This window comes from Ctenocephalides felis, unplaced genomic scaffold (genome assembly GCF_003426905.1).
Source record: "Ctenocephalides felis isolate EL2017-DRISC unplaced genomic scaffold, ASM342690v1 CF-g0.4_SCAFFOLD_01604, whole genome shotgun sequence".
NCBI classification, from domain to species: Eukaryota; Metazoa; Arthropoda; class Insecta; order Siphonaptera; family Pulicidae; genus Ctenocephalides; species Ctenocephalides felis.
The window spans coordinates 51,553,903-51,571,817 of NW_020537758.1; the positions used below are offsets into that span (position 1 = coordinate 51,553,903).

A 17,915-nucleotide genomic window follows, 5' to 3' on the forward strand; every position below is an offset into this window, starting at 1 on the left:
GGCTTGGCATATTATTGAGCAAAAGTGACCAACAATAGTCCTTATCGAGATAGATCGGATACCTTTTGAATTTTTGGAATTGGTCCATCAGTTGTTTTTGAGAAAACGTCGTCTATAGGTCAAAAATCTGCTCACATGCACAAACATTTTTTCCAAATTTGGTCTCATTGGATTAATAATGATTTGAAACGTCGTGGAAACATAAGTATAGCAAATTGGATTTCTTCGCAAAAAAATCAACTTCTCTTACGGGAAGTTAAAAACGTATACGAGGCGTTAATAAAATTAATCGTGATGCTAACAACTAGTGAATCTCTTATAAAATCCGTGCAATCGTGCAATCACGTACACAGTGACCGTGAATTTCAATGCATCACGTTTTTTCCGAGCCGAGATCTCGATCCGAAGCAGAGCATAACTGGTCAACGTAATCCGAATAACGTCGCGCCAGGTTGTATTGCGATATTACGGCATCCGACCAGATCCCCGAGAAGGGCCGCTGGAGCGGCTAACCGACTGCCCGCCATCGAGACGCGAAACTCTGCTGCGGCGACTACGTATGCCTACCGAAAGCGAAAGTATATCGCCACCACGGTAATGTTCATACATGTCGCTGTCCCACTATAAAAGCTCCGAACGACTCGGCAAAAGCATCCAGTGCACATCTGGAGCCCAGGCTCAACTGTTGTTCTCAATTCGCAATGAAGTCCATGGTAAGCCATCATGATTGGCATAGTTTACCGATAAATACGATACGTGAATAATAAATTATTATGGTAGGGCAGTGCGACGGAATTTTAACGCGGCAAGTGTCATGAATAACAAAACGGATATGAAACAAATACGGTGCTATCACGGATACGTGCTTTCTTTTTTGGACTTTTCGAAAATTATGGAAGCATTATTGGATTACGCTCCAGACTGATTGAATTTTGTGTTTTGGATTACCTTAATTGAAATTTTGATTAACTTATTGAAGTGATGATATATATTAACTTCCGTGTTCTAAATTCCATCATTGCATGATTGTTCTAGTTTTAATATTTATGATTTTTAATAATTCATAAAGGATATATATGTACTATCAAGGTTACTCATTGTTTATTTATTTGAATTGCAAATGAAGATTTTGTAATAGACATATAATTATATGAAATATTTTCATTCATCCGCATGCGACCTTAGCATGAGAATATTTTTATTCTCATAATAATGTCATTAATGTAATAGTGACAATATCGCACGGGCGATTGTTTTTTGGAAAGTTTTAATTATTCTTGTAAAGAATATTTCGCACCGCACTATAGATAGTAAAATTGTGTCAACACTTAAACCAGTATATTATTATTAAAAAAAGATTAACACGATTTCTTATTTCTTGGACAGTTATTTGTAGGTGTGGTGGCGCTTGCGCTTGTCGCAGCGGCGGAAGAAAAGAAGGCGGCTGAAGAACCAAAGAAACAAGAAAAACGTGGTCTGGTCGACTTTGGCTACGGACATAGTGGATTTGGAGGAGGTCTTGGAGGTGATCATGGAGCCCTTCTTGGAGGACATGGCGGTTTTATCGGTGGACACGAAGGTCTTGCCGATCTTAGCGGTTATGCCGGCGGTTATGGTGGCTATCACGGAGATCACGGTTCCCACAAAACACTTACTGTCGTCAAAAATGTAGCTGTTCCATACCCAGTTGAAAAGGTCGTGCATGTTCCCGTAACCAAGCACGTACCCGTCCCCGTCAAGGTTCCAGTACCACAACCTTACCCAGTCGTTAAGGAAGTGCCGTACCCAGTTAAGGAAATCGTGAAAGTACCCGTACACGTGCCACAACCCTACCCAGTAGAGAAAACCGTCCATGTTCCAGTGAAAGTACCAGTCGACCGCCCAGTACCATACAAAGTATTCGTCCCACAACCATACCCAGTCGAGAAGGAAGTGCCAGTAGCCGTCAAAGTACCAGTACCAGCTCCTTACCCAGTAGAAAAGCACGTGCATGTTCCAGTCAAAGTACCAGTCCACGTACCACAACCCTACCCAGTCGTCAAGCACGTCCCATACGAAGTCAAGGTTCCATACGACAGACCTTACCCAGTCCATGTACCAAAACCATACCCAGTCCCAGTTGAGAAACACGTCCCATACCCAGTAGAAAAACACATCCCATACCCAGTCAAAGTACCTTATGACAGACCTTACCCAGTCCATGTAGAGAAACCAGTACCTTACCCAGTTAAGGTCGCCGTCCCAGCCCCATACCCAGTCGTCAAGAACGTCCCATATCCAGTAGAGAAACACATCCCATACCCAGTCAAAGTACCAGTCGATAGGCCTTATCCAGTCCATGTGGAGAAACATGTACCTTATCCAGTTGAGAAGCCTGTACCTTACCCAGTAAAGGTCGCTGTACCAGTGGCCGTACACAGCCACCACGAAAGTCATGACTTTGGTGGACACCACTATTAGATCGATAATTTATTTATTATATAAGTAAAAGATATGTATTTTTGTACCTACGTGTGTCGTCATTTTACATCATTCACCGAATATGTCATGTTTTGTAAATAAATAAAATTTTAAAATAATTATTTATTTGTAGTTTCATTAATAAACACTATAGTCAATACAAATATAATTTTAAGACAGTGAATTTGATTAAATTCAATTTCACATAAAAATGAAGTAATGTGTATCAAAAATATATAATTTTCTAAAATGAATGGTATCCGTAATGATTTTGTAACAAAGTTATTATTATTTTGCGAAACTCACGTACACATTTATAATACACATATATGGACATTTGATTTCGAAATTCTATATTATGCAACAAATGTAAATGCTTTAAATTTAGAGGTAGTGGGATCGACCTCATTCAATAATTCAAAGAAAAGTTTTTCTTAATACACTATCATCCAACTTGTTTAAGACACGCAATATTAACCATGGTAAACTAAATGGCTAAATAGCAAATAAAAGAAATCATCAGTTATATATGAGGCATAAATAATAATAATTGTAATAGATAAAATCAGTGTTGTGAAGCAAAGTGTTGTTTATATCTCTACAATTTAATAATTATAAATTAAGAAAATATTAAATTTGTTTTTATATAAATATATTTTTACGCCTATTTATGAATGTGAAGAATAGTTGCTCTTGCATAACTCTATATTTAAATGAAGTAACATTTTGTTCTATATTGCTAGAATGTTTATATCAAATATATATTCTGAACTACAAAATTTATTTAGTATAGAAAAAATATTATATATAGATTGATCGCATTAAATTTCATTTTTTAATAATAGGCGATAATTTTCATGTGCTTATTAAGGAATTTGTATCTATGTTATGGGTTAATGATCTAAATAATATGAGATAAAACCTACTTCACAATACTGTTTTCAATAGGTTAGGGCAGGGCACATAGGTCCAATTTGACTTTAAGTAATTATACTGTCAAAACCAAATGACCTACATCACAACACATAACACGTTTCAAACAACTATCGTACTAAATTGAGTAAATTTTTTAGTTAATTCCTAATCATGAAAAAGTTTTTTTTCCTATTTTTATAAAATTCATCATTTTTCCGAATGGGCGGTGTAAAATGGGACAGGCAGGGAGTAAACGTACCCGATGTCTTATTTTTAATTACAAAAAGATTTTACAAAATAATAGCTACAATATTCAATCAATGCGAAATAGACATTTCATGGGCGGATTTTGTACAGGAAAACATCGTATATAACCTTGATATGGTGTTTTATCAGAAATATTTATTATAAGACTTGGAATGATTACTAGTATAAATTATTTCATGAAAGTAAAAGTAATTTTTTTTTCAACTAAGAGTGCATTTATATTTTTTTTATTGTTTACGTCTTTGCCAAGGTAAAGACGAATAATACATCGGGTATGTTTGTCCCCTGCCTGTCCCATTTTACACCGCCGATTCTTTACCGATTGCGAAAGGTTCAATTAGTTTTTTTACCCCATCCTCATGTATGCTATTATAAAGGTTAAACTTAACAATACATCTTATGAAACAATTATACAACGTATACTTAAATATTATTTTAAGATAACGTAAACTAAACAACATAGTTTACATCCAAAAAAACTACCAACGAAAGAAAGTACTTTTGTTATAAATTTTCAAACATTGCTCTTTTATCTCCTGATAAATATTGATGTTAAAAATTCCTCATTTACTCGATTTTGAAATTAAGAAAGGACCTTTTTACCAGCCGACTTTTAAACCTCGATCTACCCTAAAGTTTATTTGTTACTACATATATGGCGTCTTCTGACATCTAGACATAATAAAATAAGAAACAAAAAAGTGATCGTAGTAAACACAATCATCTTTTGTTATATTTGTCAATAAAATATTGTTTTGATCTAAAAAGTTTAAATGTTCGTATTATTTATTATATTTTGTCATCGGATTAAATCTTCATCAAAGATAAATTGTGTTTTTAATCATTTACGAAGTAAATATATAGTTTATAAAACTATACATATTTCAATGTTTTTTCTTGAGATAGATTACAAAGTAAACACAATTATTTAAATTTTGCAAGATTGATGGTAAAAAAGTACAAAAAACAATGAATCTAGTTATATCACAAAATCACAAAATTAAGTTTGACTGTTGGAATATTCATAAGAGTACCAACTTAACTAAAGTTTAGCAAATATAATTATAAATTAATTTCTAACTAATGCTTAATTATATGGAATTTAAAAAAAAACTGAGTTTAACCAGATGAAATTAATTCGAACTGGGGATCTGCGTTAAATATAACCAATGAAAATATTTTTATGCGAATAATAATACTAATGATTCTTTAACAAGAAATTTTATTGAAAAGGGCTAAGGGCTGAATAGTGATTGAGAAAAGTGATAGTTTGGTGAAACGCATTATCGTGGAAAACAATATTTATAATTGTAATTTGACTATATAAATTTGTGTATAAGTTTACAAAATGTACAATCGGTTGAGGATTTTTTAAAAAACTAAGAAAGAAGTGTTACAAGATAAATAATTTTTACTAACTTGCTTGTTAGCGACTCGGTAATAATATAAATTATGATTAAAAAAAAGTTTTTTTAGGAAAATTGCAATTTATGTTAAATAATAATTATTTATACATAATTTTTTTAATAGTTTTTAACAGCTATATTTTGACTTATGCATTATCGAAGAGTAAAAATATTTATAATTCCCACATGATCAACAATTTCCAATATAGTATGTAAAATAATAATTATTTATAATTATGTTCTTTATAAATTTGATCTGTATTATACAATTTAAACATAGTGGTCTCTATGTGAGAACCGCTAGAACGATTTAGCTAATAATCTTACCGGTGTTTTACACTGATTTATCTTTTATATGAAATAACATAAATTTAATTTATTTAGATAGTTGAGACAAATTAAAAAAACATATTGAAATTAAGCGAAAAATTTCAGTTAAGTTTAGCTGAAAATGACTTGAAAAAAAAGTGTAATTTATAAATATCATTCATTTCGTTTCAAATATAATAAAGTCGAGTAATGTTTCATTTTATGCAAAAATTTTGTCTAAAATAAATGCAGTCCCTTTGAGATTCTAATTAATTAATTAATTACATTTTATGATTTACTCATAACTTCTTCAAAAGTTTTTGAATATTTTTAAAAGAATTGATTGATGCGCAGACCGAATTGATTAATACAGTTCTATTTTATATATATTTTTATTTAAATGCTTAAAATGACATTTTATACTAAATTAAAATTAATTGTTACGCCTGCGATACATTCACATTTATGACGAGTATCGTTAGATGTCTAGACATCTAGGCGGAATTACCTTCCACTTGCTTCAATAAAGTATAAAAATGACTAATTTTTAACTTCCCGAAGGAGAAGTTTATGTTTTCATCAAAAAATCTGATTCGCTAATTTTATGTTTTCTTGACATTTCAAGCCATTCTGAATCGAATGAGACCAAATTTGGAAAAAGTATGTGTGTGTGAGCGTGTGTGTGAACAGATCTTTTGCCGTAAATCAACGTTTTCTCAAAAACGGCTGAACCGATTTCAAAAATTTAAAAGCCATTCGCTGTATCTCAATGAGGACTAGGGCTTTCGAGTTTTGTGCGGCAATCGGCCAAGCCGTTTCTTTGTAAATCGCAGAAAAGTGAAAAAAATTTCGTCCACGTTTTAGCCCGCAATTCTGAATCGATTTTGAAAATTCAAAAACCGTTTGATAGATATTGGGAATCGTGCTGATTAGTTTTTGGTAAAGATCTGCCTGCCCGTTTTCTTGTAATAAAGTTTTAAAAAAAAAAATCGACGATTTTTATGAATTTTTTGACGGTAGATACCATAGTCTTCTAGATCATACTAAAATATTACCGCCCTACGACAACCCGTTTTGCTTTAAAAATTCGTCAAAGTTTGCAAAAATTGGTATCATTTTTTTGGCATTTGTCAAAATTAGACCTTTCATCGACGTTTGCTCAAAAACCCCCGAACCGATTTCAGAAATTTAAAAGCCATTCGATGTATCTCAATGAGCACTATAGTTTGTGAGACGATCTGCCGAGCCGTTTCTTTGTCATTTGAAAAATAATGTTAAATATTTTGTCCGCATTTAAGCTCATTCTACCGAATCGATTTTAAAAAATCAAAAACTGTTCGAAAGATATTAGTTGGGAATGATGCTGATTAATTTTAGATGAAAATCTACTGAGCCGTTTTCTTGTAATTAACTGTTGAAAAAAAAATTTAAGCCGATTTTTATGGAACTTTTTTTTGGCAATATATATTATGGTCTTATAGAACTTACTGAAATATTACGGCTTTACGACAAGTAGTTTAATTTTAAAAATTCACCACAGTTTGAGAAAATGAATTGTTTTTTTGACGTTTGTTAAAATTAAAATTAGATGATTTACTTGGTATAACAATAGATTACTTGGTCTTAATGAACATACTAAACCATTAACGTCCTATGAAAACTGGTTCAATTGTAAAAATTATTGATTTGTGAAAATTTGCTTTTAGAAAATACTCCGAGTTAACGTGTTCATTCATTTTCAATTATGTGTAATAAATCCACTCGGAATACTTTTAATTAATCATAAATTAATTTGTTTATTATTGATTAAGTCGATTATTTACACATATCGGGATGTTCATGTAACTTGCCTTAAGGCTAAATACCAATACCAAATAGTTGAATTTGAAAATACAACTTATATAGGAGAAATTTTTAAAAGTATTTTGTCAAATTTATTATCAGTATTACAACATTTTTTAAAGAGTAATATGATATCAATAATTGTTAAATTTACATAAAGAGGTAGACAGGTGAACAGATGACAGGTGAGCTGGTAGATAAGTAGACAAGTAGAAAATATGACGATAGACAAAAAGAAAGACAAGACATACTGATAAGTTGGCAGGTAGACATGTAGACTGATTAAAAGGTAAATAGATAGACATGTAAGAAGGTAGAAAAGATGTAGAAGACGCAAAAAAAAAACAAGTAAAGTGGTAAATGAGTGGACATGTGGACAGGTCGTGAAAAAAGTAGACAATTGGCACTTAGACAGGTTGACACTTACACAAGTAAACAAGTAGACTGTTAGACATGTTGATTATAATAATAAACAATTCAAATATTTATTGATTAAATAGATTATTTACACATAAGTTCAATTTCGAATTGAAAAAATTATATATCAAGATTATTAAAACCAAATCCGTCTTGTTAATTTTAAGTTTTCTTGGACTTTCAAGCAAATCTGAATAGTTTAAAAGTAAAATTGGAATGTTATCAGAGACAGCTTGATAAGGATCCAAGTTGATCAGTTCTGCGCAACAATCCACCACTATTTTTTTAAAATAAGCGAAAAAGTACAAAATTTTTACAACAGTTCAAAAGGGCATGGGCGCATTGTCATATAGAATCGGCACCACTCTGGTATTTAAATAATTTATATGCCATTTTAAAGGTTTTTTTTGAAGAAATGCTATATACAAATTTTCAACTTTGTACCTCACCTTATGGCCGAGATATCATTGAAAATATGTGAAAGTGGCCCTTTCTTTCAAACTCACATTTTGGCGTAACCATAAAAGATATCGAAAAAAAATTAAGTTAACAGTGTTTTGTGTACTTTTATATTAAATCTTTAATTTTCATAATAAAAAGCGTTTTTTAAATCACACTATTTATTAAACTCTAATGCAAGACATTAACTTATTGTAATAGGTTATGCGCGAAACTTCAAAAACTGTTCTTAATATTTATACACATTTCATATAAGATGTATTATCTGCTAGTACATAAACTATTTATTAGATGCATTTTGCATTAAGGCAAGTTGCATGAACTTCCCAATACCAGTAAGTAATTGACCTAATCAATGAGATATCAGATTTAGCTATTTAAGTTTACAGTTTTCACTTTCACTGAAAGCTAATCAATATGATATGTCTTACATGTAATTGTATTAATCATACATAACAAACACGTATTAAATGCCCTAAAATTATAAGTAAAACCATTATTCCTAAATTTTGTGACTATGTAAATCAACCAAATTTTGTGGACATTAAATATTTTAAAAATTCATTTATTAATAAATATTATAAACGCCTAAAAAAAATTTAAAGTTTCCTATCTGTGACAATAACTTAGAATTAGCACAAATAATACAATAATATTCAAAAGGTTTTTCAATCTTAGCCAATCATATCGAAAACGTAATGGAAACTCGCTCTCATCTAGTTTCATCAAATAGCAATTTTTTTTTTTTTTTATTAACTCTTTTATTTAATAAAACTAGATGAACGTTACTAAAATTGGTGCAGCAGTGTTGAGACAACATTGACGAATGATCGAGAAATTGGCTCACACACACACTTTCCGAAGTTCGTCACAAACGATTCAGAATGACTTTAAACGCAGCGACAACATAATGTTAGCAATTCGCATTTTCTGGCGACACTAATATTCGCTTTCGGGAAACAATACCAGTAGCGATTTGCTAGTATTAAAAAACTAAACATAGATAATCGAAACTACTATAAAAATCTGCTCTAAACGCTAAAAATTTGCTGAAAATTTTTTACACAAAAGCCTTCAGTATGAAAGTAATGGGTGAAACCGTAATATTTATAAAGTCGGTTTCATATTTATTAATTGTATCGACATAGAATACTTTCGACGCATTTTACGCATTCCTATGTTCAGTAATTATTTCATAGTGTTAATTCAGCATGTTTTATACGTAATAAATAATAAAGAAAGCCAATTTAAGTTAAAAATAATAATTCTATAACCAATATGAGAATAGATAATGTTTGTTGATATACGATTAGAACTTTTGAAAGTAATAGAGCCGGTTTAAAACTAAAAATATTATCTATGTTATTTTTTTAAATGAAACTATAGTACCAATAAAGATTGAAAACAGTTTAAAAATCTTATTTAGCCTACTTTATTATTAAAATATAAACATTTATTCATTTATTTATTTTTTTTTAATTTCAATAATTATTACGACTGATAAATAATTAACATATAGCAATATTGATAAATAATAACATAAATTTAAATAAATAAGAGTGAAAAGTATAGAATTTACATGAAAATAATATCCGTAATATGATGATTTAATATAAAATAGAAGCAAATAATAATAAAAATAAAATTAATAAATAATGTAAATAAAATTTCTGAATAATAAAATAATACTAGAAAAATAACAAAATATAACAAAATAACAATAATAGAAATAGTAAGATAATAATAATAATAATAATAATATTAATGTTAGCGTTTACAAATTTATGAGATCATTGGGAATTTTTCGTTTTAGCCTGGTTGGACGCGCTTCTGAGAATACTTTTTGTGCCAAGTAATTTTTTAAAAAAAATAACAAAAGTTCAAAAGTTTCAGATAATCTATAAAGTTTTTTCTCCATATTTTTTTTTAAATTAAAATCTTGTTTCAAACTTTTCTAGATATTTTATATTTTATAATTGAATACTTGAAATTTCGTTAAAGTTGCAGTATCATTATTCGTTTTCATATTATTTAGTTATTTTTATTATTTAAATGAGTCTTAAGAAGTATGTTGTTAATTTGTATTTTACTTACTATAATTGTTTACTTTTTAATTCTATCATATTTACATTTTACACAACATTATTAGTTTTATGTTCTTTATTTTTTTAATTTTTATCTTCTTTATTGTTTCAATATATTAATGTTATTTTAATAACATTGTATAATTTGTAATGTTATTTTTAATAAAGTATTGTACGTTTGACAAAAAAATCTGAAGAATGAATGGAGCTCACTTTATAACTCGAAAAGAAATAGAAAAGAAGGTTCAAATAATATTAGAATTTATTAGAATCGATTAAAATTGGAAATCACTGACTCTTGAGTAGTGCTGGAGCAGCAATCAAGACATGCATTTTTTAATTATAAAAAAGATTTGTTTGGCTTGCTTTAAAATTTTACAAATTACACGTATTTTGTTTTTAATAAAGGTTAAATGCTTATAAACTCAATATAATTAGGGTAATTGACTAAAAATCGAAAATAATTTTTTTTACATATCTTCACGTTTTGACGGTTTCTGAACATTTTGTCGTACTTTAAAAAAATGAATGCAGTGTGTGTGGGGGGGAGGGTACGTACGGATATTTTTTTTCAAATTGAAGCAATTAACTATGGACATTAATTGAAGCAATTAACTAAGGACGGAGCACAAGGGTCCAATTTGACTTTTTGCAATTACAATTTAAAAACCAAATCAATTATATCACTACAAATAACACATATCAAGTGCTATTTGTAGCTAGTTCATTATTGAAGAAATGTGTCTATTTTTTCAAAAATTTGTCAAGTGACCTTTTCTACTCCATAGGCGGAGTGCAATGGCACGGTCAAGGAAAAAGTAGGTTCAATGTCTTATTTTCTATTTCAAAGAGATTTCTATTTCAAAGAAATAGAAAATTTCTTATTTTCTATTTGAAAAAGCTTTATTATTCAACCAATGCAAAATATAAATTTCATGAGTACGTATACTTTACAGAGATAACACTACATCTTGATCTGGTATTTTGTAAGAAATATTTATCAGCAGAGTTGTAATAACTATTGATTTAATTTATTTCTTGTAAAATGATTTTTTAACCGAATTTAAATTTTTATTCACTATTTTATATTGTTTACACCTTTTCGAGGGTAGAGGTCCAGTTGGTTCTTTTTACCCCATATGTTAGCTATGTTGTATGTTGAATCTAACTTAAAATTAACAATTATTAGTATTAAGGTCTTGTAAACTAAACAACAATGCTCACAACTAAAAAAACTTGCAATCTTTTGTTATGAATTTTCAAAATTGCCATTTATCTGCAACGTGATAAGAATTAAGCTGATGGCTGATTATACATCTGTTCCTCTAGTTTCAAGAGTTATTGTTAAAAGATTCTTAACTTTACTTGTTTTTGAGATATTAATAGTGGACCCTTTCGCCCATGGATCCTTAACTTCCGCTCTACCCTATACCTAAAATTGAGATTTAGGAATTTTTTAAATATTCTGAAAATTTGTATTTTAAAACGCTGTTGACTAGAATAAAGTTCATGACCTCAATAGAAAATTTGACATCAAAGTTGCCTGATGTCGGGCTTTGGCTGTAGCGGGAATCGAACCAGCGAACCTAGGACTAGTTGGCGCTAGCCCACGTTCGAACTGAAATCGCCACCGCTGGCCCAAAGCTCCTAAATTGTGCAAAATTTTAATTTGATTAAAAAAAAAACTTCTTCAGCACCTAATAAAATGATAACAAGACTTCGTGCACTTTATTTGATTTAACATGAATACTTCAAACTTTATTTTTCTTTTTAGTTTACCTATATAATTTATTTATCACTAGGTACGATCATTCAATTAATACTAGATGCAATTGACTATTCAATATTTTTTATTGGAATAAAATTTCCGTGAAACAAGCATGGAATAATATGTCCGATAATAACTTCAAGCCAAATAAATGTTTTGTTTTGAGTTTGACAGTAATAAACACATGTGCTGGTGAAAGTAAAAGCGATTTGCAGTAATCACTTTGAACTCGACAAACTAGACACGTAGAGTTATAAATGTATTATTAAATAATAACTGCGAACTAAAAAGATAACCGAATTTTTTTGTGTTATTCAACCTATATAATTAGATGCAAAAACTACACTAGATTTTAAATGATTTTATATAACTGTTTTATGCTGTCAGTTTTAAAGATGTAAAGTTGTGATAAATTCATGATTATGAATATGTGTAAATAATAGTACCTACTGATACATTCAGATTATAAATATATCTTTATTGTTAAATGGAAATATTTTATAACTTGAAGTAAATAATATAATAATCGGATGTAGCATAAAATAAAATAAAATATAACAGTTTTATATTTTTTTAAATCTGTGTTATCTAAATTAAAATTAACTTCCTAAATGACAAGTTTGTTTTCATAAGAAAACGATTTGCTAATTGTTAATGTTTTCAATAGACGTTTTGAGTCATTCTGAATTGTTTTAGATCAACTCTGAATAAAGTAAATTTATAATCTATAGTCGACATTTATTCAAAAACAACTGAACCGGTTTCAAAAAAAATTTTTAAACTGAACAAGAGCACTCTCTTTAATTAGTTTTTTGAGAAGATCGACCGAGGTATTTCATTAAAATTAACAAAAAAGTGGCAATTTTGCTTCCAAGTTATCGTGAAAAATTCTGAAGAATACGAAATCAGAAACAATAATTAAGATATCATTTGAGAATAATGCAGGAATCGGTTAGGTCGTTTCTATGTAGTTGGTTGTTAAAGAAATTTGCTTTGGCAATTTTAATAAGACCTTGTGTAGCGATAGAGTTCCAGGTCTTAATAAACGTACTAAAATGTTATAGGCCTATTATGCCAAGAATAATATATCGATTTAATGTCACTTACACCCTTAATATACCATGATGATTTTTTAAATAAAGAAATGCAATTATATCCGTCTCATGATATTGTGGGAATCAATGAATTTTAGAGAAACAATAGGTCACGACATTTTATAAAGTTTTATAATCATAAATTTTAATATATTTTTAGATACATGGAAACATCTTTTTTATATATTTTATATATTTCTATATTGGTGACCTACGACATTTACAATAAAGATAGCATTGAGCATGGATCAAGAATTTTAAAAAATATAGACTTTGGTGCAACGCCCTAATCAGTGGTCTTCCGTTGGCTACTTAAAAGGTACGCCCAGTCCTCGGGTCAACTCGAGTTAACGCATTTACTCTAGCCCTGACACCGGACTTCCGTTGGCATACTCATTCTGTATGTCCAAACCTCGAGTTATCGCTGATACCATAATTAGTTCTGACTAGTATTAAGCCAAGACTTCGGATCATAAACTGAATTCATCACTAAAAAGTGCATTGAGATCGCGATTCAATCTCTCCTTGTCCTTTAACTCACCAAATCGTCAAATCGCCTAGCTAGATGCTTAAGACTTTATAACTAGATCTGGATAGTATGTTGTTTTTTTAGAACTGCATTTAGATACTTCATCCAAGTTGTCTTCCGTAGAAAGGTAGTTGTCCGAGATACTTCATCGACAAGTTCGTATAATGTTTTACTAACTTCGATGATTATGCCAGATGATTCTTATCGAGTTGCGGTGAGCTACGATTGTGTTCACACCTTTATGAATTTGTGTAAGATTTTATGTGCTGAAAGATGTCAAATTCACAACTCTGCTTCAATCTGCCTTCCCAACAAATAAATATAATGTGTTGCCGTGCATTTTTAACCAGTGTAAGGTCAACACTGAGCAGGAAAAGAATTAGAGAGAAACAATTTGTCATGAGATTTTGTAAAGTCATATAATCATAAATTTCGATATATTTTTATATACATGGAAATATCTCTTTACTTATTTCATTATTTCTATAATATTAATTCATTTATTGTCGTATACTCGTATTAATTTTTTGCAATCTCTCAAACCTGAATCTTAGAATCCATTTTGTCTTTAGATTTGCATTTTGTATTAATATTTAGGGGCAAAAAGTTCCAAAAACGGTGACTCAGTTTTTAAGAGAACCGAGCGTCCGATTTTAATAAATCAGAAAACATTTTACTTGTATTGACAAAATGAAGAACTGATTAAATTTTTGGGAAGGTAGGTCTAGCGGTTTCTGAGATCGAGTAAAAAATTAAAAAAATATGTTATTTGGCGGTCAAAAATGATCATTAGACATATGCACAGAAGTATGGTGTATAAGTAAAAATTCAGTTTACATTTTTATGGGTTCCGTAACATTATTTGTCCGTTAGAATGTGACGCGGCGCTTAGACGCTTTGATAATTCTTCTCTATGCAGCTAAAGCAGCGCGATTGCTTTTAAAAAAATTTAAACTATTTCTGAATATAAAAAAGAATACTTTTTTCAAAAAAGTTAATTTGTCTTCAAAAATATCAAAATTCTCAAAAATCAAATATTTCAAAGTAAAAAAAAAAATAATCTCTTTTGAAAATAATAATTTTTGGTACGGCAAGTTCCAGCATTTGCTATAAGGCACGATGCCAAAAATATTCGATTAAAACTAAATTTAAAAAATCAAAATTATCATAAAATCTGTTTGTTCTTCAATAACTAGAAGTTTTTAAAATTGTTAGATAAAAAATGATTTTATAACGTATCTTTTTCTCTGATTTCCTAAATTCATATACTATTTAATGCATTAAGTTTGTTTTTGTTCAGGTTCCAAATTTACAAATTTGCAATAATACTTCTTTTTAAACATAGGAATATTTGTTATAGCAGTTTTCATCATGATTCACCCTTTTGAGTACTAAAAGTTTATATTGCATATTACATTTATAGACCATAAGTTCCGCATCATAAAGCTTGAAATTTATGATCCACAAGCTTTTAAAATTAATTTATAAACATTTTTTATTTATCAAGGAGTTGCTAAAAGAATTTTGATATTATTTTTAAATTATCTACATATTTAATAAAAAATATATATATTTGATATATATTATAATGATATGTGTTATTTGTACATATCTATTTTGTAGTACGCATATTCTTAATGAGTATTAAAACTGATTATATAATTTGGCGTCACTAATTTTTAAGTACAGGCTGTTAGATATTTGATTAAGACATATTACGATATTTTTATGTTACATAATAGATTATAATTTTATGGAAAGTTTATAAGAATACCCATTACTCTTACATCTATTTTCTATATTTTAATCTATATAATATTTATTTTTTCTAAAAATGATTTTTGTCTATGAACGAAAATATCAATAATTTACTGTTTAATTTATTGAAAAACGAATTAAAAATTTGAATACCATTGTTGCAAATAAATGTCTAATCTAATAATAATTTATAATCAATATATAATTACCTGAGCAAACTTCGTAGTCTTGGTACTGATAGATTTTTGTCTCAATAAATGAAAATCTTATATAAGTATCTTATAATACTTATAGTTTTTGTCTTTATTATAAATTGAAAAATTATCCCAAATATTAAAGACGTATAGAAAATTTGTATGAAAATGCTATGACCCATTTTATCATTGCACTTAGACAGAAAAAAAGTGCATGAGCCTGGTTTTTTCGTGAAATTTTATGATTATCACATTTTTCATCATATTCAAAGTCTAAAGGTAATAATTGTTTTTATCTTAGTTTAGTGTGCACCATGCTATACACCACTAGTTTTTATTCAGCTAATATTTAGTATTTTACTCCTAATGCAATTTTTCTATTATATAATATAATTGTTATTAATTACCAGAAACAGATAATAATAAATTTTGCGTGTTTTGGCATATTTGGATAACCTATTATTTACGTTATCAAATTCTTCAATATTTTATCTATTATTAATTTTTATATAGTATAAATTATTTGATTTTTTGTTTATTACTTTTTCATATTAGTAGAAGCGGGGCTTAAAAATCTGCGAATATAAAGGTCCACTACCATATCGCTAGGTAAAATAAAACAAATAAAGTTAAACATTTTTAAACAACAATATTTGAAAGTAGAGGAAAAAAGATGAATAACCAGCCATCACCTTAATTCTTACGACGTTGTTGTCGGAAGATAAACGGAAAAGCATAATAAAAGTATTTTCTGTGGTTGTTAATTTTTTTTGGTTGTAAGTATTGTTGTTTTGTCTACAAGACCTTAATTCCTCAATATAATTTTTAAGATTACGATATTTATTTCTTAATATTATTTTTAAATTAGATTCAACAATTTTTTATATAACCTCTATAAAAAATTACATGCGGGTGGTGTAAAAAGAACTAATTGAGCCTTTACTTTGACAATAGTGTAAACCGGTGGTTGGGAAACCGGGGTAAATTACACCAAATGGGGTAAGAATAAAATTTTTGGGAGTAAAAACCATGTATTTTTAATAGATATTTACTGTATTTGCATGCAGTTTTCCGTATAGGAATAAACTCTCTTCGCTATGGAGGCAATATCAACTTAGCCAAAAATATATCAGAGTAATTATTAAAAAAAATCCCCGCAGATGTAAATAAATAAAAATAGTCAATAAAAAATATATAAGTTAACAAAAGCACTTTTACAAGAAATTAGTTAATATAAAAAAATGTTCCAACTATGCTGATAATAATATGACAAAATACCAGATCAAGGTTATATACAGTGTTATATCTGTAAAAAATGTACCCATAAAATTTATATTTTTCGTTGAATAATGTATTTATTAGTACATAAAATCCATTTGAAATTAAAAATAAAATATTTAATCTGTCCCTTGACTGCACATTTTTACCCATCCTATGGGGTAAAAAGGACCAGGTGACAAAATTTGGATATGAATTAGCTGGGAGTTTTACTGTACATAGTCAGATAGTTGTTTGCTTGATATGTGTTAATTGTTGTGATATACTTGGTTTGATCGATACAATATTATTGCTCAAAGTCAAATTGGACCTGTCTGCCTTTCCCTACCCTATATAAAAATACCTAATGTTATAACATAGAGTTTATCGAATCTTCTACTTTTAATAGGAATCCTAATTTTAAAACAATATTCTTTGAAATAAATGTAGTTTTCAATTATTTTTGCCTTCGTCAATAAATGCACCAAAGAATAAACGTATATAGATATGATATATAGATTATAACTTGCGTATATAAAAATGTAGTCATTATTTACACTCAAGAGCTCGCCCGTAGGTAAGCGGTTAAGAGCGACGAGAGGTCCCGGGTTCGATACCCACTTTGAGCAGCCTATTATCAAACAGCAGTGACAACGATTTTCACTTGGAAATATAGTTAGGAATAAGTTTCCAAGTAAAAATAGCCCTCACACGGCATTGCTGCACCGATAAAAGATGTCAACCCTATTAGATAAATTCTAATGAAAAAAAGAATACGAAGTAAGGAGAAGTTCCAGCTCAACAGCCTATAGGACCTAAGGTTGTGTATTTTCTTATTTTGATTTACTAAATTCAATTTAGTTGATCATCGCGTCAAATATTAGTTATAAATAATATTAAATAATCATTGTATTGTAAATATTTTTGTTGCATTTCTGATTCTGCCAAATTAGCATATAATTAACGAAGCTGTTATAATTATTTATGCAACTATTAATCTGCATTTACTAAATTAATTACTTAATGCATATCTATTATTAAAATTATCTAACGGTAATTTTTGTATTTGTATTATAGATTGTAAAAATGAGACAACTGATATGGCAATCCTCGGAAGCCCTGTTTTTGTTCTCTTTTTAATAAATAATAATTAATA

The 17,915-nt window shown here is 29.0% G+C and overlaps 1 protein-coding gene across 1 annotated transcript; it reads left to right on the forward strand.

The window, feature by feature from the left end:
* Positions 1–607: 607 nt before the first annotated feature.
* Positions 608–2,460, forward strand: LOC113373932 (skin secretory protein xP2-like). Its single transcript, XM_026614197.1, has 2 exons — positions 608–713; positions 1,397–2,460. The coding sequence occupies exons 1-2, from the start codon at positions 608–610 to the stop codon at positions 2,458–2,460; spliced, it is 1,170 nt and encodes a 389-aa protein (XP_026469982.1).
* The last annotated feature ends 15,455 nt before the right edge of the window (positions 2,461–17,915 follow it).

Excerpts from the sequence above, each read along its gene's own strand:
- LOC113373932 (XM_026614197.1), top strand. The coding sequence starts at position 608 with ATGTCGCTGTCCCACTATAAAAGCTCCGAACGACTCGGCAAAAGCATC. Across the intron at positions 714-1,396 it reads AATTCGCAATGAAGTCCATG|GTGTGGTGGCGCTTGCGCTT; the intron begins GTAAGCCATCAT and ends AGTTATTTGTAG.